At 41.1% G+C, this 21,863-nt stretch overlaps 1 protein-coding gene across 3 annotated transcripts; it reads left to right on the top strand.

The window, feature by feature from the left end:
• Positions 1-6,239: 6,239 nt before the first annotated feature.
• On the top strand, positions 6,240-20,704 carry pax6a (paired box 6a; the record flags this gene model as incomplete). Of its 3 annotated transcripts, XM_083665833.1 has the most annotated exons (13): positions 6,240-6,252; positions 9,336-9,389; positions 10,378-10,407; positions 13,042-13,172; positions 13,653-13,694; positions 13,785-14,000; positions 14,351-14,516; positions 18,256-18,414; positions 18,627-18,709; positions 18,827-18,977; positions 19,327-19,433; positions 19,885-20,032; positions 20,619-20,704. In XM_083665833.1, the coding sequence occupies 13 exons, from the start codon at positions 6,240-6,242 to the stop codon at positions 20,702-20,704; spliced, it is 1,386 nt and encodes a 461-aa protein (XP_083521959.1). The 3 variants fall into 3 exon arrangements, with proteins under 3 accessions (XP_083521959.1, XP_083521960.1, XP_083521961.1); XM_083665834.1 differs by lacking the exons at positions 6,240-6,252; positions 10,378-10,407 and having other exon boundaries at positions 9,341-9,389; XM_083665835.1 differs by lacking the exons at positions 6,240-6,252; positions 10,378-10,407; positions 13,653-13,694 and having other exon boundaries at positions 9,359-9,389.
• Between the last annotated feature and the right edge of the window lie 1,159 nt (positions 20,705-21,863).

Consider the following 21,863-nt stretch of genomic DNA (forward strand, 5'->3'; position numbering starts at 1 on the left):
TTAATAAAATGATGCATTACACATAGGCCTGCAGCCTATACATTAATCTCACTTTTGTGTACTTAAACTCTAAATAACTCCGTACATGTGTCATCTCTCTCTCTCTCTCTCTCTCTCTCTCTCTCTCTCTCTCTCTCTCTCTCTCTCTCTCTCTCTCTCTCTCTTTCTCTCTCTCGCTCTCTCTGTCCACACACACACACACACACACACACACACACACACACACACACACACACACACACACACACAGCAGAGGGTCAAGCCGGGTAAGGGAGGCTGGCTGGCAGGCCAGATTTAAGTTTACGCCTGATCGGCTTCTGGAGAGCGGGGTAGCGTAGAGAGGGAACGACGGCACCTGGCCCAGCTTTAGCGTCCCATCTCGCCGTATTGACAGCCTGATAAGCGGGGCGAAGCCGTGCGGTGTCCAGCGGTGATTTCGAGAACCCTGCAGCGTTGCAGGGTTGCACGGTTCTTAATGTGGCGAGGCATTAAATATTCAACCAAACACATCCCCGGTAGGCTATCGTCCGAGCTGCCCTGATGGAAACTACTTGTACTAGGCCCTGTTACATAACTAGGTGTATACGTTTTATATATTTTTATTTTTATATGTTTGTGCGGGGCTTGTGGCTACTTAAAACGTCATGAGTTCTTAGGGAGCCTTATATTAAATAAATCAGAGGCCGGATAAGAAGTAATTTGCCTTCGGTCATGGCTGTTTATTTAATTCAGTTGCTTGACAAGATAAATTCAGCTCAAGTACTCTATTCACACAACACATATATCGCGACGTGTTACGACGTCATCCCGCTGAAGTGCGCTATAGCCTATGAGCGGCACCGTGTCCTGTACTGTACTCAGAAACATGGTACGTTGTTGAATATGTTCACGTTTTCTTGACATCAGCCTCTATTATACGAGGTTATTATGGCTGGCATGAAGCACCATGCATGAGCAGTTAGGTTCATTTTAATCTTGGAAAACAATAAAGAAAGTCGGTATTCATCAACCATATTAATTGCTCAAATACTTGGGTTGTGAAATAAATAAATTAAAAAACAAACTGTAAAACTTTAGTCTGTTTATATGTCAATGTATTCGATTTTCTTTACTGCCAAATATGTGTGATATACGAGGTGTAGCCTACTGTGTATTACAAGATGTTTGACAGTTCTGGTATGAAAAACACACAACAATGAGAATACACACAACCTGGACATGAGTAGCCTTTAAGATAAACAACTGAGACGGTGACAAACCGGACAGAGGAACGTCTATCACCGTTCGAATCCGCTTGTTCTGGAATGACAGACGAGCGATCAGAATCATTTGAGCAGAGCGAGGGTTTTGGCTGGCAAACGGCACGGCAATATTTGATAAGCTAGAGCGTAATGCATAAAACTAAGTGGGCTTGGGCATCCCCCGCAACTTCCTTGTTAGCGGCGTGATAAGTGGTGTCCGAAGTGACGTGGGGCGTCAGTCTGGCCAATCACTGCCAAGTTGAAGATTATATTAGGCGAAAGTTGGTGGTTTGGAGCGGCAGGGTGTATTCTCGTAGATGTGAATACCGACCGGCAAGTCGATGTCTGAAAAGCCTTGGGAGTCTAAATTTCACCGACTAAAGGCTGTATTCTAATTCTTGAGCCTGGCTGAGGATCGAACACACGGGGTGGAATCGCAAAGTGAAGTGGATTGGTCTTTATTTTCCCAGGTATGACTTCAACATCTTTCTCTGCCAACCAACCACGCTTCTCAAAGCCTATGTACGGTCTTTCCCGGTGTGATGGACGGGCTGGAGGTTGGTCCTAACGGGAAACTCTTCATAGACCTTAATGTTAAGAAACGTCTCCCCTACTGAGCATTGAAGACATGTTTTCAGTTTATTGCACCGCGAGAAAAGTCTCCACGTGACAGTTGAGTATGGAATGTTGTACACACATATTACAAGCGACTCGGGAAGGTAAACATTACCCACACCGTTCTGTTATGGAATTAAGGCAACGTATGCAATAACATTAGGCCTAATCATAAATAATGATGTATAACTATTGGGCCTACTATTGATGTTTTTGTTGCAGTTGTGTGTTAATTCCAATTAAATCGTGCATAGGTACACTACTTGAGTAGGAGACCAGTCTGGTTAACTCGTACGGTCTAGTTGTAGGCCTTCGGTTTAGTTTCCTAAATGTGAGAATTGTTTCTGTGAGTGATGCTTTTAGGCAGTGCGTCTCGTTAGTAAATTGACTCATACTTTGCAGTTACACTTCAATAACTGTTATCGCCTTGGCAAATAGGCATGTTAATTTCCAGCTGTCAAGTGTTGCAATTACTGATATCTGGCAATTAACTTTGTGAAATGTCGACAAAAACCGCGCTTGCCAAAGAAATTCTGAAATTCTAAATCACGTTTTGTCGAGGACAGTTTGCCTTATTCAATGCATGTCATCATGGATTGAAAGTGGGCTTCATTGGACTGGGTGATACTCCTCTCATTATACAAGGAATTACCATAAAGCCTAAATAGCATAGCACACATTTCTGAGGAATTCCTTTCCCAACCTGACCCCACCTTCCATTTCACTTTGACCATATTCTCTATTCACAGTTGGACTACTGGACTTACTTACTTTCACCATTGCCATAAGCCATCTCGAAGGAGAAGATGGTTATATCGATTCCATCACATTTTCTAATAATGGAGAAATAGGCAGGAGACTTCTACTAGCCTAATTAGTTAGTCCTGTACGTCTAGCGTGTCCCATAATGGGGTTTTTTATGCGATTGTCATTGCGAGGTTTCACGACTTGAGGGAACATTCCGTTTTTTCACACATTTGTCCTGATACTATACTTTTGTTGACAAACTCATAAACTCCTCTACTTGAATATCGGATTAATCAATGGTTGCTAACCCAGCCTAGGCAATAGTAGGCTAAACGCCCCCCCCCCCCCCCCCCCCCCCCCATCTCTCTCTCGCTCCCTCTCTCTCTCTCTCACTCCCTCCCTCGCTCCCTCTCCTGTCGCTTGCTGTGTTCCCAAGGATGACGTCAGCCGTATTCACCACCTCCCTCCCCTTATGATTTTTTTTGTTCGAAACTTTTAGGAGGTGCTCAAAGACTACTTTGCCCGAGGGGGGAAAGAGCGACAAGATTACGGTCTTTTCCCATGGCCTGAGAGCACTTGCCACTAATCCGAAGTGCGCTAATTGATAGTCTTGAAAACTGCCATTCCAACCCGTGGATGTTGCCCGCGTTGACTTGCCTCCAATGAATGGAGTTAGAATTACGTTTGTTTTCTACACTTGTTGATTTCAACAAGTGCGTTTAATCTGCAATCAAGTCAAGTAACGACATCAGACAACCTCAAGACAACAACAAGGCGGATTACGTGTTTTCCAAAGAAATTAATGATCCATAGCTGCCGCTATTGTTTACGTAACATTCGAACAACAGGTTGATCTGGGGATCTTCTCATCTTCTCGAGTGAAGAGCAACGAATTGGGTTTGTAGTCCTAATTTGTAGTCCTGATTTACAAGATAACCACCATAGCCTACATAGGCTATCAGTGCACTGCATGGTCCTTCAGTCAGCCTTGAACGAATTACACTAGCCTTTTTCAAAAACCTTGAGTTCGGTTTTGAACGATGCATCTCTCGCAAGAGATTGATTTGCATAATATTAGGCTACAACTGCATTTTCAACAGGCCTCATGTCTTCAAGCTAGGCCCTTTTCCCATGCAGACAGTTGTAAAGGCACCATGTAGAATTAACCATGTGATAGCAATACAAATTATCCTTATTCACAACTTATATTAATAACGGCCGACTATGACAGACACATTACGAGCCAATATGTCAGTGCACACCACCACACTAGGACAGGGCTGCACATTGAAAGCAGGCTGTAGCCTATGGCCCTGTGAGACGACTATCATTTCTCTCTTTTTTCTGAGAATAGCATCATGAAACAAACTATTAATTTAAATGATTAGGAGTTTTCACACATTCTAAGCCACAGGTCTACTTCATTTCACTGTATGAGACACGGACCGTGACAGCAAGAGTCCCCAGCAATAAACAAAATAATAAAAAATAAAACTATTTCCCAAGTTGGAAACTTCATTTGCACGCTTGCGCAACTGCTGCAACGCCTTGTCTGGCAACGTGCATAATAAACCACCATCGACCCCATCATGAGAATCTGCAGCGGGGATTTTTCAGAAAAGGAGAGGAATGAAAGTTATGTGAAAAAATATGAGACGGAGTGGCGGAGCTCTCACCACGGGACTCGAGATGACAGTGCATGACGGTCTCTGCAACTCATTATCCGGCTCCTATTCAACCGGCCTTTCATCGCGATGCAAACTCCCTGGCAGTGTCGTTTGTCTCCTCATTGTACTTTAGTGGAGAATGCAATGGTTGTCAGGACTCTTATTCAGTTTCCAGATAGTTTATTGATGAGCTCTGACTTTTACCACTTTTCACAAGTCAGGCGGAGTCAAGTGTATGCACCCGCGACTTCATTTTATGCTCAGCGCGTTCGTTCCGACACTTTTCTCTCTCTCTCTCTCTCTCTCTCTCTCTCTCTTTCTCTCTCTCTCTCTCTCTCTCTCTCTCTCTCTCTCTCTCTCTCTCTCTCTCTCTCTCTCTCTCTCTCTCTCTCTCTCTCTCTCTCTCCCCTTTTTTTACCCCGCCATGGCAGGCTGCAGCCCCGGCCCCCACTCCTTCGTTTCTTATTCCCCGACCCGGAATCTGTTCCATTTGAACAAATGATTGGAACACCCCTATCGCCGAGGCTGGTGCTCCGAGTGTAACCTCCGAGGCTGGTGCTCCGAGTGTAACCTCCGAGGCAGGCGCGGAGGGGTTGCATTAGTGTGTACTGGGGTATGCGTTAATGGCCTATCATTTATAAACTGAAAATTAACAGAGATTAGTCATTGTATTTGTTATATATATACTTTTTTTTTTTTTTTTTTTTGCTTTATCGTTAGCCTACATCGACAGGTTGTTTGTTGTTTAGGGGTAAACAACCTAATCCGCTGGACGTGATGTCAGAATCAACAGGGACACGTGTGGAAAGCTTGAGACTGCTCGAGTGACTGTGCCCATATGTAAATAAATAGTATAATGACTTGATCCTAACAGATTGACCTCCTCCCAAACTGTTTATCCCTCTGAAGTCATTCAGAAAAGTGTGCACCTGTTTTCAGCATGGCATACATTTGTCAAATTAAACATGACTATTATGCATTCTGGGTCAATCGCACCATTAGTATCGTGTGAAATTATAAAGACGGTTTATTTATCTCAATTCAATCAGAATGTTATCACTCCGCAAATGGTCCAAGATGAAGGTAGACTTTAAACGGTTAATGTTGATCCGCTTGGGGTCGGCGGGGACCATGTGTTCACTGCCCGCCCGTCCGTTAGTAACTTCAGGTTCATGACTCGTGTAGGCGAGCCTGTCTGCCTTCCACGGAGCAGCGAGCTCTGCGACTTGCCCTTGCCATCCCTCGTCCAATAGTTAGCTTTCAATAGCATCCATCCAATAGCTTTTCTAAAGGCAATATTCAGTGTGTGTGTGTGTGTGTGTGTGTGTGTGTGTGTGTGTGTGAGAGAGAGAGAGAGAGAGAGCGCAAAAAAGAGGGGGGGAGAGAGAGAGAGAGAGAGAGAGAGAGAGAGAGAAGCGAATTTGCATGTGCAGAGTGATTAGTGGGTTTGAAAAGCGAGCTGTGGCTCTGCCCCGTTTCCCGCTCTGGCACCGCGGAGTAGGAGGAAGTGTTTCCGTGGAAGATGATGACAGAGGTCAGACAGCGCTAATGGGCCACTGAAGAGGAGTGGAGGAGAGGCACAGACCAGGAACACATACATTTCATTAATACACTAGTAGAACCATCGCCAATCAGCATAGGTGCGCTCTACTCCATCTCTCTCTCTCTCTCTCTCTCTCTCTCTCTCTCTCTCTCTCTCTCTCTCTCTCTCTCTCTCTCTCGCTCTATCGCCCACTCACTCACGAGCCGCACATTTTCAGTCTCGCGCAGTCCTGACAGCCCACTTTATTGTCAATCTCTGCTTCCTTCGCAGGGATTTCCATCTCGTTTCGAGACAAGACCACTTGGAAAATATATACAAGGCTAAGTCTACCGAGGGGCAACCGGACGCTGTGGCTCCGTTTCTTTTGCGCTCTGAGTTCTCAGCAAGGGCTTTGGCAACGGCAGTAGTCTACAACTACAACACAAGATGCCTCAAAAAGGTAAGCTCCGATTTCTTGGCACTTTGTCCCAACATTTCATACAGTATGCACGGATAGGACCAAACATGTAGGCTACTCACCCGCACCTCTAGACTACACATGCAGGATTTTAGTTTGAAGTAGAACAAAAAACAAAAAATATAGGCCAAAGTAATGCATCTGCAAATTAAAATTCCACCTTGATAATGCGCGAGTTGTGGTTGTAATTTAGGGAGAGAACCAGGATAGCCTCAAAAAGTTTTCACTGCTGCATGGTCGCATCGGCTTTAACGAGGGAGCCTCGGCACACGCGTTGAGGGGTAGTGGTAATTTGAGCATTTCCTTGTGTATTTATACACGGTTATTGCTCGCATTCTGTCGGTGCTTGCGGATAGCTTAATGCTTATTTATGACAGGAAAGAGTAAAAAGTCACGTTAGGCCAGGACAGTGATCAGTCTACAGAATGGGAACGCAATGATCCGATGAGGAGGGATGTCAGGCGGAATCACATACAGTCAGACTCACCCCGGCGCCATCACACGTACACTGGGAACTTTCCCCTTAACTCTGGAGAACGTCGATGCATTTTCACACAAATGATTTAATAAACAGTTGTATGCCGTATGAAAACTGTTTGCGTTTGTATGGTTTTGGCAGGATGTGTTGATTGTTGTGAAATTGACAGTTTAGAAATAGATACAGGCCTAGGCTATATCTTAATAATAATAATAGGCTGCCGTTAATAATGCATCATGACAACACTGCTTTCCCTGTTGAAAACACAAAAGAACATTTCAAATTTGTATTATGTAGAGTTAGTTATTACGTGCAAAAGTATATGGAAAACAAACCAAATAGTAGTCTACAACATGCGAAAATGTGCATTATAGTCTTCTCACTGCAACATTATTTAGTAGTCATATGTAAGCGATTCATTTTTATTTTTTATAAAAATGTACATTATGATTGTATCTGGCAGGCGAGTTTTTTCTTTTTTACTTATGGTTATTGTATTACATAAGAAAAAAATAAAAAGAAGCTCAAACGCTGGTATGGAAAATATAATGGCGTTCCAGTTCATGCCGCGACATTGTTCTGTAGTGTTGTGCATAGTAATGAAGCATAAACAGGCTAGTATAATAACCATGTTTCATTAACATTCTTGAAGAGGAAGATTTAAATCGGCAAAAGTACAGATTAGGCCTCCGTATTCTGCAGGTTGTAAAAACGACATTGAATGAATGACAAAAAATAATAATAATCCGGATTTGCAGTATCGATATAATTTATTATTATTAAATTTAAAAAGTGTGAGGTAGTAAAAAAAAGTCTGCATATTTTTATTTATAGGTAGACCGCTTCCGGGTTAAGTTTATGCTTTGGCCTAATTTGTTTTTCCTAGATGATTTCTGTCAATTAAGCCGGATAAGCGAGAGTGAATGGATTATTAGACATTTAATCAATGCATCAAAAGCATTCCTCCCTTTCATTGCTGTCAAGATTTAAAAATGTTTGACATGGGAAAAAAATAAATAAAGTGATACTAGATACTTGGGCTGCACATTTCTCACAATAAACGTCTGCTAGATCATATGAATCAACCAATAGTGTTTAATAATTGCATTATTGCATTTGCCATACATAGTCCCAACGTAGTTGGTAATGACCAGTTATAATCTATAATTGAGTTGGATGAAATTAGTGCAGTGTTCATTCTTCATATACATATCAATAACACGTGCTGCACAGCTTGTGTCTCTGGTGTATTCGTGCACAGTGCCCACTGTAAATACACACACAGTCCATCGCTGCTTAAAGAGAAGGGATAAAAAGAGAGAAAAATCAAAGCTTGGACTATTTCCTTAGCGGCCTCCTATTCGGCGAATGTTTTGAATGGGGCTCTTTATGGCAATTGTCTTTTTCAAATTGAGCGCCCCGTCGCGCTGTTGTGTCGTTTTACAACCCCTAACGACACACACCAGTAACACAATTACCTCCAGATATTTATAACAAGAAATTGCGTTTCTATTTTCCAAAAACGAGACACACACACACAAAAAAGAAGCTTAGGGAAACGGGCACCAGGGTCACGGCAACTCTAGTGTAACTGTGTCGGTGTTTTGGGGGGGAGTTGTTGTGCTGTGTTGCTGCCGTGGGAGGGGGGAGTGCTCCCTTCGGCTCTTTGTATTGCTTAGAGTTGTTGGTACGTTTAGTTCGGGGCTGTGTAGCTAGTTAGAGAGCCTGAGTTATACTCTCTCGGTCCTGGTGTAGGAACAGAAAGGCCGCCATTGTTGGAATTCTGCAGGCTTTGTTGCAGAACCTTCACCCCCTCCCGATTTCACTTTCCGGAGCAGCCAAGCGAGGTAGACAGCGTGTGTCACCAGACGACCGCTTCTAAAGAGGTCTTAAACGTATATTACTGAAGTTTTGAGTTGTAAAGACGGTGAATAGATGCAGGTTTTGCTGGGCCACTAACAGTAATATTGATATGGATAGACTTGGGCAATCTTTCGCCTCTAAAAAAACCGGTAAATGCTAGGCCTACATGACGTGCAAACAGTTTCCGAGTTTGTTCATATGCAAATATATGATAATAGCCATAACTTTATGCATGAACTTCACTCTCAATAAAAAAAAATAAAAAAACTGCAAAAGAAACGTAATTTGCTTGACTCTTTTTATTACCTCATGAATTGAGTTGAAAATATCGTTAAAAGTTCATCTTAAAAGAAACAACGAAACGATAAGTTGTACTAATTAAATGTTTTGCTTTGTCCTAGGGAGATATTAACTAGTGAGAAGCAGATGAGAGAATCTTTAAATTGTTTTAAGCGGACAGTCCACACTGTTTCCAGGCAAGTTTAAACACTGAATACATATTTTCAGAAATAATAAATCAAAAGAGAATGCTCCCTTTATGATGAAATATGACTGGATAAGAATGCATCCTGACTTATTCATCTGTTGTTCACGATGCCCACCGTAATTGTCTAATTGCACCAAATCAATGTCTGCGATGTGTACGTACTGTGAGTATTGATTAGTTATATGATTAGCAGTGAGCCAATACTGATCATTGTTATTCTTTCCCCACGACTAATAGAATACTATAACCGGGCCTCGTGGGAATCTGGCGTTGCCTCCATGATGCAAAACAGTAAGTGATGTTTTATGCCGAGTTAACTACACTTTAACACGTAAATAAACTGCTGGTATAGATGCATGACACAGATGATGAAGGATGTGTGTTGTTTGTGGATGTGCACCCGGAGACAGACGGGCCTGTTTATGAATTGCTGTTCGTTTCTCATAGTCCCATGTTGTTTGTTTGTATTCACCCGTATCGCTCTTTATTTCACGAGTTACCTCTGGCAAGTGTATCGTAGGCCTAACCTACACGCCTAGTAACAACTGGTATGTGTGATATTTGCACCATGGCAGATAGACAGAGAGGCTAGTAGTAGGTAAACACATGGTTTAATGAATGCAGATGTTTTTTCAATGATAGTATGCATGTATAACGTTGAATAGACGTTATTTTGACACACACACGTACACACACCCACACACACACGCACACAAGAATACGAGAAAAAAAAAAATAGAAAATATTATTGACATCATCCACACATAGATTAAGAAAGAAAGAAAGAAAGACAAGGAAAGAAAACAAAGGGAGGTTGGGGAGGTAGGGGAAGAGGAGTGGAGGAGTTTCTGCTTCATATGATAATAAAGAATTGCAGAAGCTGCTGAATTAATGTTGGGTTAGACTGCCAATTCTCAACGTCCATTATGTACGCATTAATGGGCATTGCATGTGTCTCAGGCAGAATATGTAATGTTTATGAAGATGTTATTCCTCAAACACAGTGTGGGAGTGAAGTAATGTGCTATGATGAGACTTTTCCACAGTCTAGTTTATGAATACATTGGTCCCATAAACGTGAGTGCGATTTGTTTTTTTGTTTTTTTTAGTAAGAATCCCACTTTGTGATATGTCGCGATAGACCCTAATGCAATGGTGTAAAGTAGTGTAATTCTGTTAATGTTGACTGTGTGTAGTGAGGTGCTATGTAGCAAAAATTTCATCGTTGATAATTCTGTGTCAATGACAATAAAAAGGCACATCTTCTTTCTTAATGCTGGACAAGAGGTGTATGACATCTGTAATGAAGGTGTGTGGAATGGATTACTCTCTTCTTCTCTCTGAAACACATTACCGACTCGTCTGTGCTGCAACAATATGCTTTCATAATCACATATGTCAATACATGTATATTACCGTGGCTTGTTGTGTAGTTGTAGTTGTATTATCATAATGATTGCGTACGTCGAGAATATTTGTCATATCAGAGCCTAAATCTAAGTTATTAGAGAACGGGATTAGAGAGGGAAGATGTAACGCCTACACTTGGAAAACCGAGAGACCAAACAAAGCATGTGAATCTAGGTCATCTAAAGTAGAGCGTATGAAATAATTGAGCGCTGAAGTGAAGTCCCGTATTCCCTCTCTCATCTCTAAAAAGGAAAAGGAAAAAACACAGGCCAAAAAAAGAAAAAAGAAAAGAAAAGATCTACATTTTCCGAGAGAGAAATGTTTTCTTTTACATGTGTTGGCTGTTCATTTAGATGAATAATTCGGCCCATATCAAAATGATAGCCTGTAATGTGTGTTCATCTAAAATGGGCACATAAGCCGCGGCTATAGGGCTGTGCTTTTCAAGCTGTCAGTGTAGGAAAATATTAGCCTATTCAAGCTTATGGGACTTCATTCATCGTCCTCCGTTTTCACAGTTACATTTTTTTTTTACCAATGATGGCAATGGACTGTCGCAATGTTATATGTGGGTGATCTCTCTTGAGCGAATTACTGAGGGGATGCCGTTCTAGAGAGGCCTTCGGTTTGTCTAAAGGTCGCGTCTGGGCTCTCCATGCTTTGTGCTAACAACTCCTGGGTCTACATGGAGCTGAGCGTCCAAATTGACACCATATGTTTTCCTATTAATTGACTTGCAATAGAATAGAAGGCGCATAATCATTGCCAACGGGCGCCATCGACACCGCGCACCGCTGGGAATTATATAATGATTAAGACTTAACCTTTCGAGCTAAAAGTTAGATTTTATATTCTTATCTCAGCGTTGCAGCGATCAACTGGATTTATTTGAGCGCTATACGGGTGACGCGGTCAAAGCCAATAATAAAATCTTCAATATGCTTTCCCCCGTTGACCTATTAAATGCACAAAAGACAATTGATTTAATCCTGGATTTAACCTCCAAAAAAAGACATAGCGATGGATTTTCCCATGTAGCAGTTTGGCCTGTACCCATAAATAAACATTCAAACAGGAATCTAAAATGGCTCGACTTTGACATTAAAAATAGACATAAAATTAATATAAACAGGAACTTTTTTTTTTTCAATTATAGTTTTTGATTTCTGAGTGAATATATTTACTCTGTTATTGCAATAAGGATAGTACTAAACTCAAAGGCCTGTGACAGAACGGAGGGTAGAAATGTCTCCAGCAGACTCCCAGTAAAAGTGTAAATATAGGCCGTGTTGGTGTGTGTCGCTTGGGGAAAAGAAAAAAAAAAAGACTGTCACTTTTGATATATTAAGAGCGACGCGCGCCCCCGTCCTCGTGCCCGCGCACAACCCCCCGGCTACCATAAAATGAAGCTTCCCTTGAAGGGTAAATGAGTAGACTCCAATTTAGTCTGAGTGATATCCAAATGCAGACAGAAAGGGTCGTTTTATCATGCTACTATTTGTCGTGACGATGCGATTTTCAAAAGCAGGGCAGTGTCATGAAGTGACAAGCCTGCCACAAGTGCTCCAACTGATCTTTTCAATTAGCCTTCCATGCATGATCCAGGGCGACTTCCGCCTATTTCCAGAAATTAAGCTCAAACTTGACGTGCAGCTAGCTTTATTTTAAAGACAAATGTCAGCCAGGCTCATCATATTTTCCCCCTCTTCTATATTCGGAGCTTATTTATTGCTAAGGAGCTTGTGCTCTTGGAGTCAATTTAACGGGAGGCTTCGAAGGGAAGGGAGCGGAGAACTAGAGCAAACCTTGCAACTACAGGGAGCCTTCTTTTCCATTTGACTTCAGGTTTGGGCTGGTTTTCATGGGTTATATCCTACGCTGCATATTGTTAATTAAACTCGCATGAAATTACCTGTTTTACATGAGGCGTTTATGGTGTTTTGGCTTCTGGTAATATCAAGTTGATATACACAGTGAGGATTAGGTGACGATTTGCCTTTTAAGTCTTGACATTATACTGTAATTACGACTTTATAATGCTGTGACGCAAATAGTATTACGCCATTTGAGCTGTTTAAGTCTTTGCAAAGATGCGCAAATCTCGGCTCAGTGGGCTGGGGATGTGTTGGTCCAGATCATACCACAGCGCTGACGCGTAATCAATGTTCTGCATGCATGTGTGATTAGGAATAAGATTGTGGAGGATAATGATATTGCTAGCATATCCGGAAAGCATTTCAAACATATGACAGTTGAACAATGGCAATAATTACAGGCTATGCTAATTCCAACGTGATATCGCCCCCTCCACCCTTGTTTGGTGCTGAACGTTCAGTTTTATTTACTAGTCTTCTGCTATGCTTGATAACTTTTCTTTTTTTTCTTTCCTTTTTTTGCGTAGTTAAGCACTAAACGCTTGCATCGGAAACATCTGTAGTCAAATTGACTTCTTTTTTTTCTTCATGACAATAAAGCTGGTTGATTAGTGGCTGAACTAAAGAGAATGTTGCTCCCCCTGTCTCTGCCCTTGCAGGTCACAGCGGAGTGAACCAACTCGGAGGAGTGTTCGTTAACGGCAGACCCCTGCCCGACTCCACCCGGCAGAAAATAGTCGAGCTTGCTCACAGTGGAGCCCGGCCCTGCGATATCTCCAGGATTCTGCAGGTGACGAGCCTGCCTTCTTCCGTACACAACTAGTATATTGTTATAATCTTAATATTTCACAACATTGTGTGTTTTTTCCTTAAAAATGTGCTAGATAAATGCAAACATTTGTTCCAATTCATACTTGGATTCCAAGTTGACTTGTGATTGTTGATAGAACAATTACGCACGACTATACCAAACATTCAATGAGACATTTTTCCACGACTCATACTACTTCATTGTAAACAACGAGTAGTAGTTTGTCGTAATGCATTTGATAATCAATTGTATCCATTCTAATTTCCACAAGAGCATTTCACAACCGCTCGCACAAGCTGCAGACACAACCTTCCCAGCTCACTACGCAATTAGAACTATGTGTTGTTATTTGTGTACACATATTATAGGTCACTTTATTCACATTATGAACGGAAGCATTTTTAACCGAGTGCACGATAAGTTACCGTACCATTTAAGGTATATTTCTTGTGTTTATAGACCCATGGTGATGCAAAAGTCCAAGTGCTGGACAATGAAAACGTAAGCTTAACATTGTTTGAAGTATACACATATATTTCACATTAGTCTTAAATAATGTATGTGATTTGTGTCTATTGTTTTCTAATCTAGGTATCCAACGGCTGCGTGAGCAAGATTCTTGGCAGATACTATGAGACAGGGTCTATCCGACCACGGGCGATCGGAGGCAGCAAACCGAGAGTAGCAACTCCCGAGGTGGTCGGCAAAATTGCTCAATACAAGAGGGAATGCCCTTCAATTTTCGCGTGGGAAATTCGAGACAGACTGCTATCGGACGGGACCTGCACTAACGACAACATACCCAGTGTAAGTTCATTGAGTGTAAGTTACTATACTCTTATACACTTAAAAAAAAAAAATCAAAAAAATCACTGAGTTAAATGACCCTGAACAGCTGACCTCAATATTACTCGATACGTTTACTCACCAGTTTCGTGCAATTGAAACGACATACATTTATAATTTTATTGATAATGTCATTAATTTCCACTTCGAACGCGAGTTGCTTATATCACACTAGATACGGTTGTTGTTAATGTAAGGGTATGCGTGCATGCTATTAGGATGACGGATCACTTGCCAGCCAATTTGCCGTCTTAACATAACAGGGGAAGCGCGTTTAATTAATGTGGGGCATTTTTGGGTTCGTCTTTCAGGTGTCATCGATAAACAGAGTACTGCGCAACCTGGCTAGCGAGAAGCAACAGATGGGCGCAGATGGCATGTATGAGAAGCTGAGAATGCTGAACGGTCAGACGGGAACGTGGGGGACCCGGCCGGGCTGGTACCCCGGAACCGCGGTGCCAGGACAGCCGAACCCAGGTAGGCTGAACCATTGACTTTGACGAGTGAATATTTTTATTTAAATATATTTTATTATTATTATTATTCTTTTTTATTATTATTATTATTATTATTATTATTATTATTATTATTATTATTTATTATTATTATTATTATTATTATTATTATTATTATTATTATTATTGTTTTTGTTGTTATTTTATCAGTATTGTTATGGTTAATGAAAACAATAAAGAGTGTTTCCATCTATCTTTTTTTGTATGTTATAACGCCTCCTCATCTATAAAATAGTATAGGTGAATAAATTAAACACATACCTTTTGAGAATTCATCTTATGTTATTTATCATGAATGGATCTACCTAATTAGTCATTTCAAATATGAATGGCTAAGTCAGTTAATTTTACAGGTCTAACAATTGCCCTATTTCAAATATGTTATTATTTGGACATCTCGGCTAATTATTAACTTTTTAAAATCTCGACATGTTTTTCGGTGTAGTGTTTTCATAGTCCTTTCAGTTTGGGCTGGTGCATATGCATGATTGGAGGTTATCTTTGGATATGCCCGGGCCGTAGCCTACACGAATTCTTCATAGGCATTTTGAATTCTCAATCCTCTCCTCTCCCACCCCCACTCTCTCTCTCTATCTCTCCCTCTCTCTCAACAACCTGCCCGGGGATGACAAAAAAAAAACTCAGGAGCAGTCAGTGTGCGGGCTATCTCTACAAAGGCTGTTTCTGTCACACGCAAGAATTTGTTATGGGAACAGTTCTGTCGCTATGTAATTGCTCATTAGAGAACGTTTTGTTTCTCATTAAGGCGACATGAATAAGCGTCTAGTTTGAGGAGACAGCTGTAGAAATGTTCCACGGGAGACCTCTGGACACGATATGGCGCCACTTGCCAATTAGACACGTCAGTTTTTAAGAGAACCAAACAATATAAGATGGACACCATAGAGATACAAAGAACCGTTATTTTTGTATTTTTTTCATGTTTTACAATATCTGCCTGTCAAAGCACGAGGCCAAACCTGTTTGAAGTGGCAAACAATACCACCTGCCTCGCTCGTCTTGATTTTTCACAAGTGAGAATTTAAGACGGATTGACTTGAGGCCTACTTGTATGTCATCGAGGGCAATACACACCATAGCCACATTATTTTTGTGGGCCTACTTACTTTCTTTTTTTATTTTAATTTGATTCAAATCCATCTGTCCACTTATTTCTCAAGAGATGCTAAAATAAGATAATTGAACAATTAAATTAAGATGGAAGAAATAATAATAATACTACTAATTATTATTATTGTCTTAATATTATCATTAGTAGGCCTGTATGCTATTATCAAGAATAATCTTATGAAAATTATGATTATTATTAAACTTGTATTTATGATAATCGAAACCATGGTGATACAGGCCTATTTATGATATTGTTTGTTTATTGTTGTGTCCAGCGTTAGATGTTTGTAGACACCAAAGCCATTCTATCGCAGCATCGTATGCGCTACTTATGCTCTGACATAAGTGTCTATCCTTGCATGGAGTGCGATTTCAGGGGCATTAAGAAGCCATTACTCCAGAAGCATACGGTGGGTTAGGTCTCAGAGGGGGACAAATATGGTCGCAATCTGATAAATGCCACGCAACAGTGAATAGAATAGCAGATCTATCGAGAGTGACAGGGCCCAACAAGAGACAACTCTTTCACGAGGAGAGGGTGAAAGCTCTCACTGGCGATTCCGTGTTTTTACGGATCAACGCGACAGTTTTTTTTCTCATCTTTCTCCGTATAGAGAGGGCTAAAGCTCGTCTATAGGGGTTTAGATACTTTCTCTTTCAGGGGGTCCCAGAATGTTTTGGGTTTGTATTGCTGAAAGATGCCGCGATTGGTTTGCTATCTTTTTGGGGTGGTTTTACGCCTCACCGATTACGACACGTGACACTAAGGAATGGTTTCATTTCCCAGCGTCTTTTTTTTTCTTCTTTCTTTTTTTTTTTCTTTTTTTTAAAGAAAACAAAATCCCAAATCTAGCGACAGTTGGTCTGGCTACGGCATAATAGGACACACATTCACTCCTTTAGACGGATTAGCTGTAAAAGTATTGCACACTGGCCACTGATAAGCTTCCTTTTCTGAGACAAGAGGGCATTTAAAGAGGATAACTTAATCATGGCGTATGTTTACAATAAGGCATCTAGCCTATGAATAATGCATTTATTTTTGAAACAACAAGTCTGGCAAAAAAATACATCTATTCGCCCGAGATACGTAAAGCCAGAGGGTATAAAGTACAAAAAATGAACAAATTTTAATCAAATATATATGGCAGTTGATGGACCACTAGTGATTAACTTGTTTGCAACATGAGTGAACCGTTGCGTGGTTGGGCCTACACCATACAGTGCTTAAACGTGCACATACCAACACTTTGCCTACAGCCTATACGCAGCAATCTGTCTTAGGGGTATAGCCACGAGAAGAAGAAAAAAAACATAACACGAAATGTGCAAGACGGTAATTACCTCCTCAGTGAACTGTCAAAGCAGATTTATCTGCATAACCATGCAATCTGATACAGGGCAGCTATTCTATATGTGAAGCCGTGTTATGCTAAACAAGTGGCTAACAACGCAGCGTAGCAGCGATGCGGAGGCGCGTCAAACTCACAGTCGGTTTCTCTGTCCGTTTTATGTAACAACCAGAGTCTGGGTATAGAGATGTCCCATTCAATATGTGCTGGCTGTTTTCTTTCTATGGCCTAAAGAAGGAATAAATCCTAACTGGCGTTGAACAGGGCAGCCCCAGTAGACAGTGATTAATGAAGGTAGTGCATAGAGGTTAACACACTGAGCTGAAAAGTCTGTTGACTGGAATCCTCGGGCCACAATGAGGGCCACTGCGTGCCGAGAGAGAGAGAGAATCCTTTTGTGGCCTCCTCCGATTGTGTCCTCAAAATTCTGCCCACGAAAGTTTGCCAACCCCTCCACAGCCCGAGAATTTAATAGTTTCCATTACTCCCCGCGTATTGTGTCACGGTGAAAAGCAGCTCTTTTTATATTCAAGTGTTGGTGGCGCTCCTCAATGGCGCTGTAAACGCCCATATGGAGGATACAATTGAGAAACGTACAGTTGAAAAGAGGGAAAGTTTGGGTTTTGAAACATTTCATCTGGGGATCTGAAAAGGTTCTACCACACGTATTCACCATTTGAGCTCGCCTGTCATTGTATGACTTTGTAATAAATTGAATAAAAGATCTTAAAGCAAGGGGAGCTAAGTGGAATGTGTTCTCACGTCACTATAGATGGCACGCATTATTTCCAAGATCAACAAAGAGTTTTCTCGAAGTTTAATAATTGCTTGTCTTAACGACAGGATTAATTATCAAAACAAATCAACATCAATTGGAAGTCGTTGGCCCAGTGGAAGGCGAAACAAGTCTCAACATTTCAGATAGGCATATTCGCTATCAGACAATAATTCTCAAGGCGCCATGTCCGCCAACAGACCGTTTAATAGGCCTAATTTAAAATCCAAAGATATATACATCCCCTTAAAACAGTCCACAAAATGTGTAAAGGCACATAGGCCTATTTAAGCCCATTCATGCAAGAGTATAACACAATTTCGTTTAGGCTATACACGATCAAACATGCAGGTGCATCTCTGTGCATATGCCGGTATGAAAGCTGCAACTGAAAGTAGGCCATTGCTTATTTGTATTGATTTATTCTTCATTGTTTTTCGCAGAAGGTTGCCCACAATCGGACGGGGGCGGCGAGAACACTAATTCAATAAGTTCGAATGGAGAAGACTCCGATGAGACCCAAATGAGACTCCAGCTGAAGAGAAAATTGCAAAGGAACCGCACGTCCTTCACACAGGAGCAGATAGAGGCACTTGAGAAAGGTAAATTATAGAGCAACTAACATTTTAACATAATCAAATTAAGGCAGCGACATTGACTGACTCACAGTATAATCACAAACAGCCTATCTATTCTCTATTCAATAACTTTATAAAATGAAACGTTTTTACACAGCTTAGTATGAATGTTTTTGCGTTTGTTATTTACCCTTCGAATGACCCCACTCAATCAATTATGTTTTTTGTTGTTTCAGAGTTCGAGAGAACTCATTATCCTGACGTGTTCGCAAGGGAACGACTTGCCGCCAAAATCGACCTCCCAGAGGCCAGAATACAGGTAAACCTACCGTGACAACACATCGCGGCCACAAACATCATCTCTGAACTGAAACACTTTCAAATCAACAACATTAACAAACGAAAATCAATCACTTTTTTTTTTTTTTTTTTTTAGGTTTGGTTTTCAAATAGAAGGGCGAAGTGGAGGAGAGAGGAGAAACTCCGGAATCAAAGAAGGCAAGCTAGTAACTCCTCCAGTCACATCCCGATCAGCAGTAGCTTCAGTTCCAGCGTCTACCAGCCCATTCCGCAGCCCTCTACACCAGGTGAGACCCAGCCGTCATCTAACTTCAATATACCAACTCCAAAAGTCATTTCTGGCTTATGCCCATCATTATGATATAGTAATAGTCCTAATTGGTGTATTTATTATGTTTTCTTTGAACATATAACGATCGTAATATATTTCTTTCTTTTTTTTTGGAGGGGGGGGGGGGGGGGGGATTTGTAGACTTTTAAGTAGACGCTGTGTATGCTCATGTTCCAAATTACCCTGTGGAATTCCTTTCCGCCATCTTGCGTCGCATCAAATCGAGCTAATAGCGAGCAACTGCTGCCGCACGTCTAAACATAGCCTGTTATCCTGACGTCCCCCATGTCCTCCTCTCCCTGCAGTATCCTTCTCATCAGGGTCCATGTTGGGCCGACCAGACACAGCTCTCACAAACACGTACCTGCCATCCATGCCCAGCTTCACCATGGGCAACCAGCTGCCTATGCAAGTAAGTACAGCGTCACGTCACTGTCAGGAGGTGACAACAACAACAACAACAACAACAACAACAACAACAACAACAAGGCCTTGCTATGGTTGCGGTGCCTACTGCGTTGTTCTGTTTACATTTAATTCAGTAAAGCATCTACATTTCGTAGCATTATGATTAGATTCGATGTGTTGCTTGTCTGTTGTATTGTTGCCATTCGGTGAAACAGTACAATCCTGTTATGTCACATGCTAAACAACACAGATAAAGTCTCCTCCTGGTTATGAAATTGAACTCTAAAAAAACAAAAAACATTTGAATATGACTATGTTCAGTGACTTTGCATTAGCTATATTTGCATATGTGCCATGGCATGTTCTTCAGTGAGAGAGGCCATAGATTCTCATGGTGTAGGTGACAGGTGATGCAGACGGAGCTAACTGTCATGTGTGTGTTGTCTCCCTCCCAGTCCCCTGTTCCCACCCAGACCTCCTACTCCTGCATGCTGCCCACGAGTCCCTCAGTCAACGGGCGGAGCTATGACACCTACACCCCTCCTCATATGCAGGCACATATGAACAGCCAATCAATGGCGGCCTCGGGCGCTGGCTCCACAGGTAAGCAGAGAACCAGGATCATGTCGGAGTAGACGACGTTGAGAAGAATGTGGCTGTTTGTTCATTCTAAATGCTATTTTGTACGGTAGACGTTGAAATATTTAGAGATTATTATTTATACTTACACATTCACATCCTAATACATGGATGTACAGAACCAGTCAAAAGTTTGGACACAAACTTGCCAAGAGTGTGCAAAGCTGTCATCAAAGCAAAAGGGGGCTACTTTGAAGAATCTAAAATATAAAACATATCCTGGTTTGTTTAACACTTTTTTGTTTACTACATAATTCCATATGTGTTCCTTCATCCTTCTTCAATATTAATCTACAATGTAGAAAATTATAAAAAAATTAATAAAAACCATTGAATGAGAAGGTGTGTCCAAACTTTTGACTGGTACTGTACTCTTTTTAGTCTTTATAAATTATTGTCATAATCAGTTGTATTTGATACGTAGCTGTTTAGGTCTGTTTAAGCAAGTGCGTCTAGATGATGCTCCTGACTTCTGTAGCGCAGGCTACTCTGTGATGCGTGTATGGTTCCGTCAGGTCACTCATCCATCTCTCTGTGTTCGTTCTGTCAGGTCTCATCTCCCCTGGAGTATCAGTTCCAGTCCAAGTCCCAGGAAATGAACAGGACATGTCCCAGTACTGGCCCCGGCTACAGTAGAGACATCTGTGACATCATCAACGTGGGACGCCTCTATCTTTCCTCACAGGGGGGAAGACGACCGGGTCTGTCCATCAGTGTTTTATTACAGACATGAGAAAACAGACTCTGAACTAAAAAGACACTCTTTTGTACTTGGATTGTGCCATTCTGTACTATCATTCTTTGGACAAGAAGACTTGAAAAAGAAGAAGAAGAAGAAGAAGAGGAAGAAGAAGATAAAGAAAAAGAAGAAGAAGAAGAAGAAGAAGATAGAGAACAGACTTCTGTAAAGTGCCCGGTGTTACATTCTAAATGGGAAAAATAACTATCTCTGTTTTCAGTTTCCAACTTATGTCATTTTTGGTGTATTTGTATATGGCCAGTTGTATGTCATGATGAAAAAAGAACCCACACGGAGGGACTGACTCTGAAACGGCAGTTGGTCTTGAAAAAGAAGAACATTTGTGAAGATTTTCTGCCATGAATAGTTTTTATCAACTTATATCAAGAACCTCAACCAGTCTGTGTACAGAATGTGGACTCAAGTTTGTACCATTCCAAGAGTTGGACTATGTCAAGAACCAGCTGGGGATGAGAAGTCAATTTCTCTGTTCTTATTTTCCAAAGCTTGCTGGCAGAAACATTGTAAGTGGAAAGCATTAACCGCTGAAACGGAGGTGAAAAAAAAACTTTTGGTAGCTAAAAAAAACGGTAGATTGTGTCTTCGATATAATTCAGTTTGTTATGTCGAAATTGTAAGTATTTGTCTTCCCTAGCAGTCTCCCGGAACAATTTCTATAATAAAGTTAATTTCATTTATATTTCTCAGAATATTCTATAAATGTTTGATACACATTTTCATTCATCATTCATAAATACATTTCCTTCAATCGGGTACAAGTTCCTTGTCATAAATAGAGTTGTGGTTTGGGGTTTTACCTTTTATTGTGCTACTTAAACATTTCACTGAATCCAGAGTAAAGCATTGCCTATAGGAGTCTTAAACAGAGGTTTACATAAACACACATCAGACAACTATTGTTGAATGTAAAACAGACCAAAGCCTTTGTATATCATTTAGCACACAATATTATTGGGTCATCTACTGTTGCCAATTTTGTAAACATTTTGGTAACTTTTGCATCAGTTATAAAAAAAAACATATTTACAGAAGGTT

This window comes from Argentina silus, assembly GCF_951799395.1.
Source record: "Argentina silus genome assembly, chromosome: 3".
Taxonomy (NCBI): Eukaryota; Metazoa; Chordata; class Actinopteri; order Argentiniformes; family Argentinidae; genus Argentina; species Argentina silus.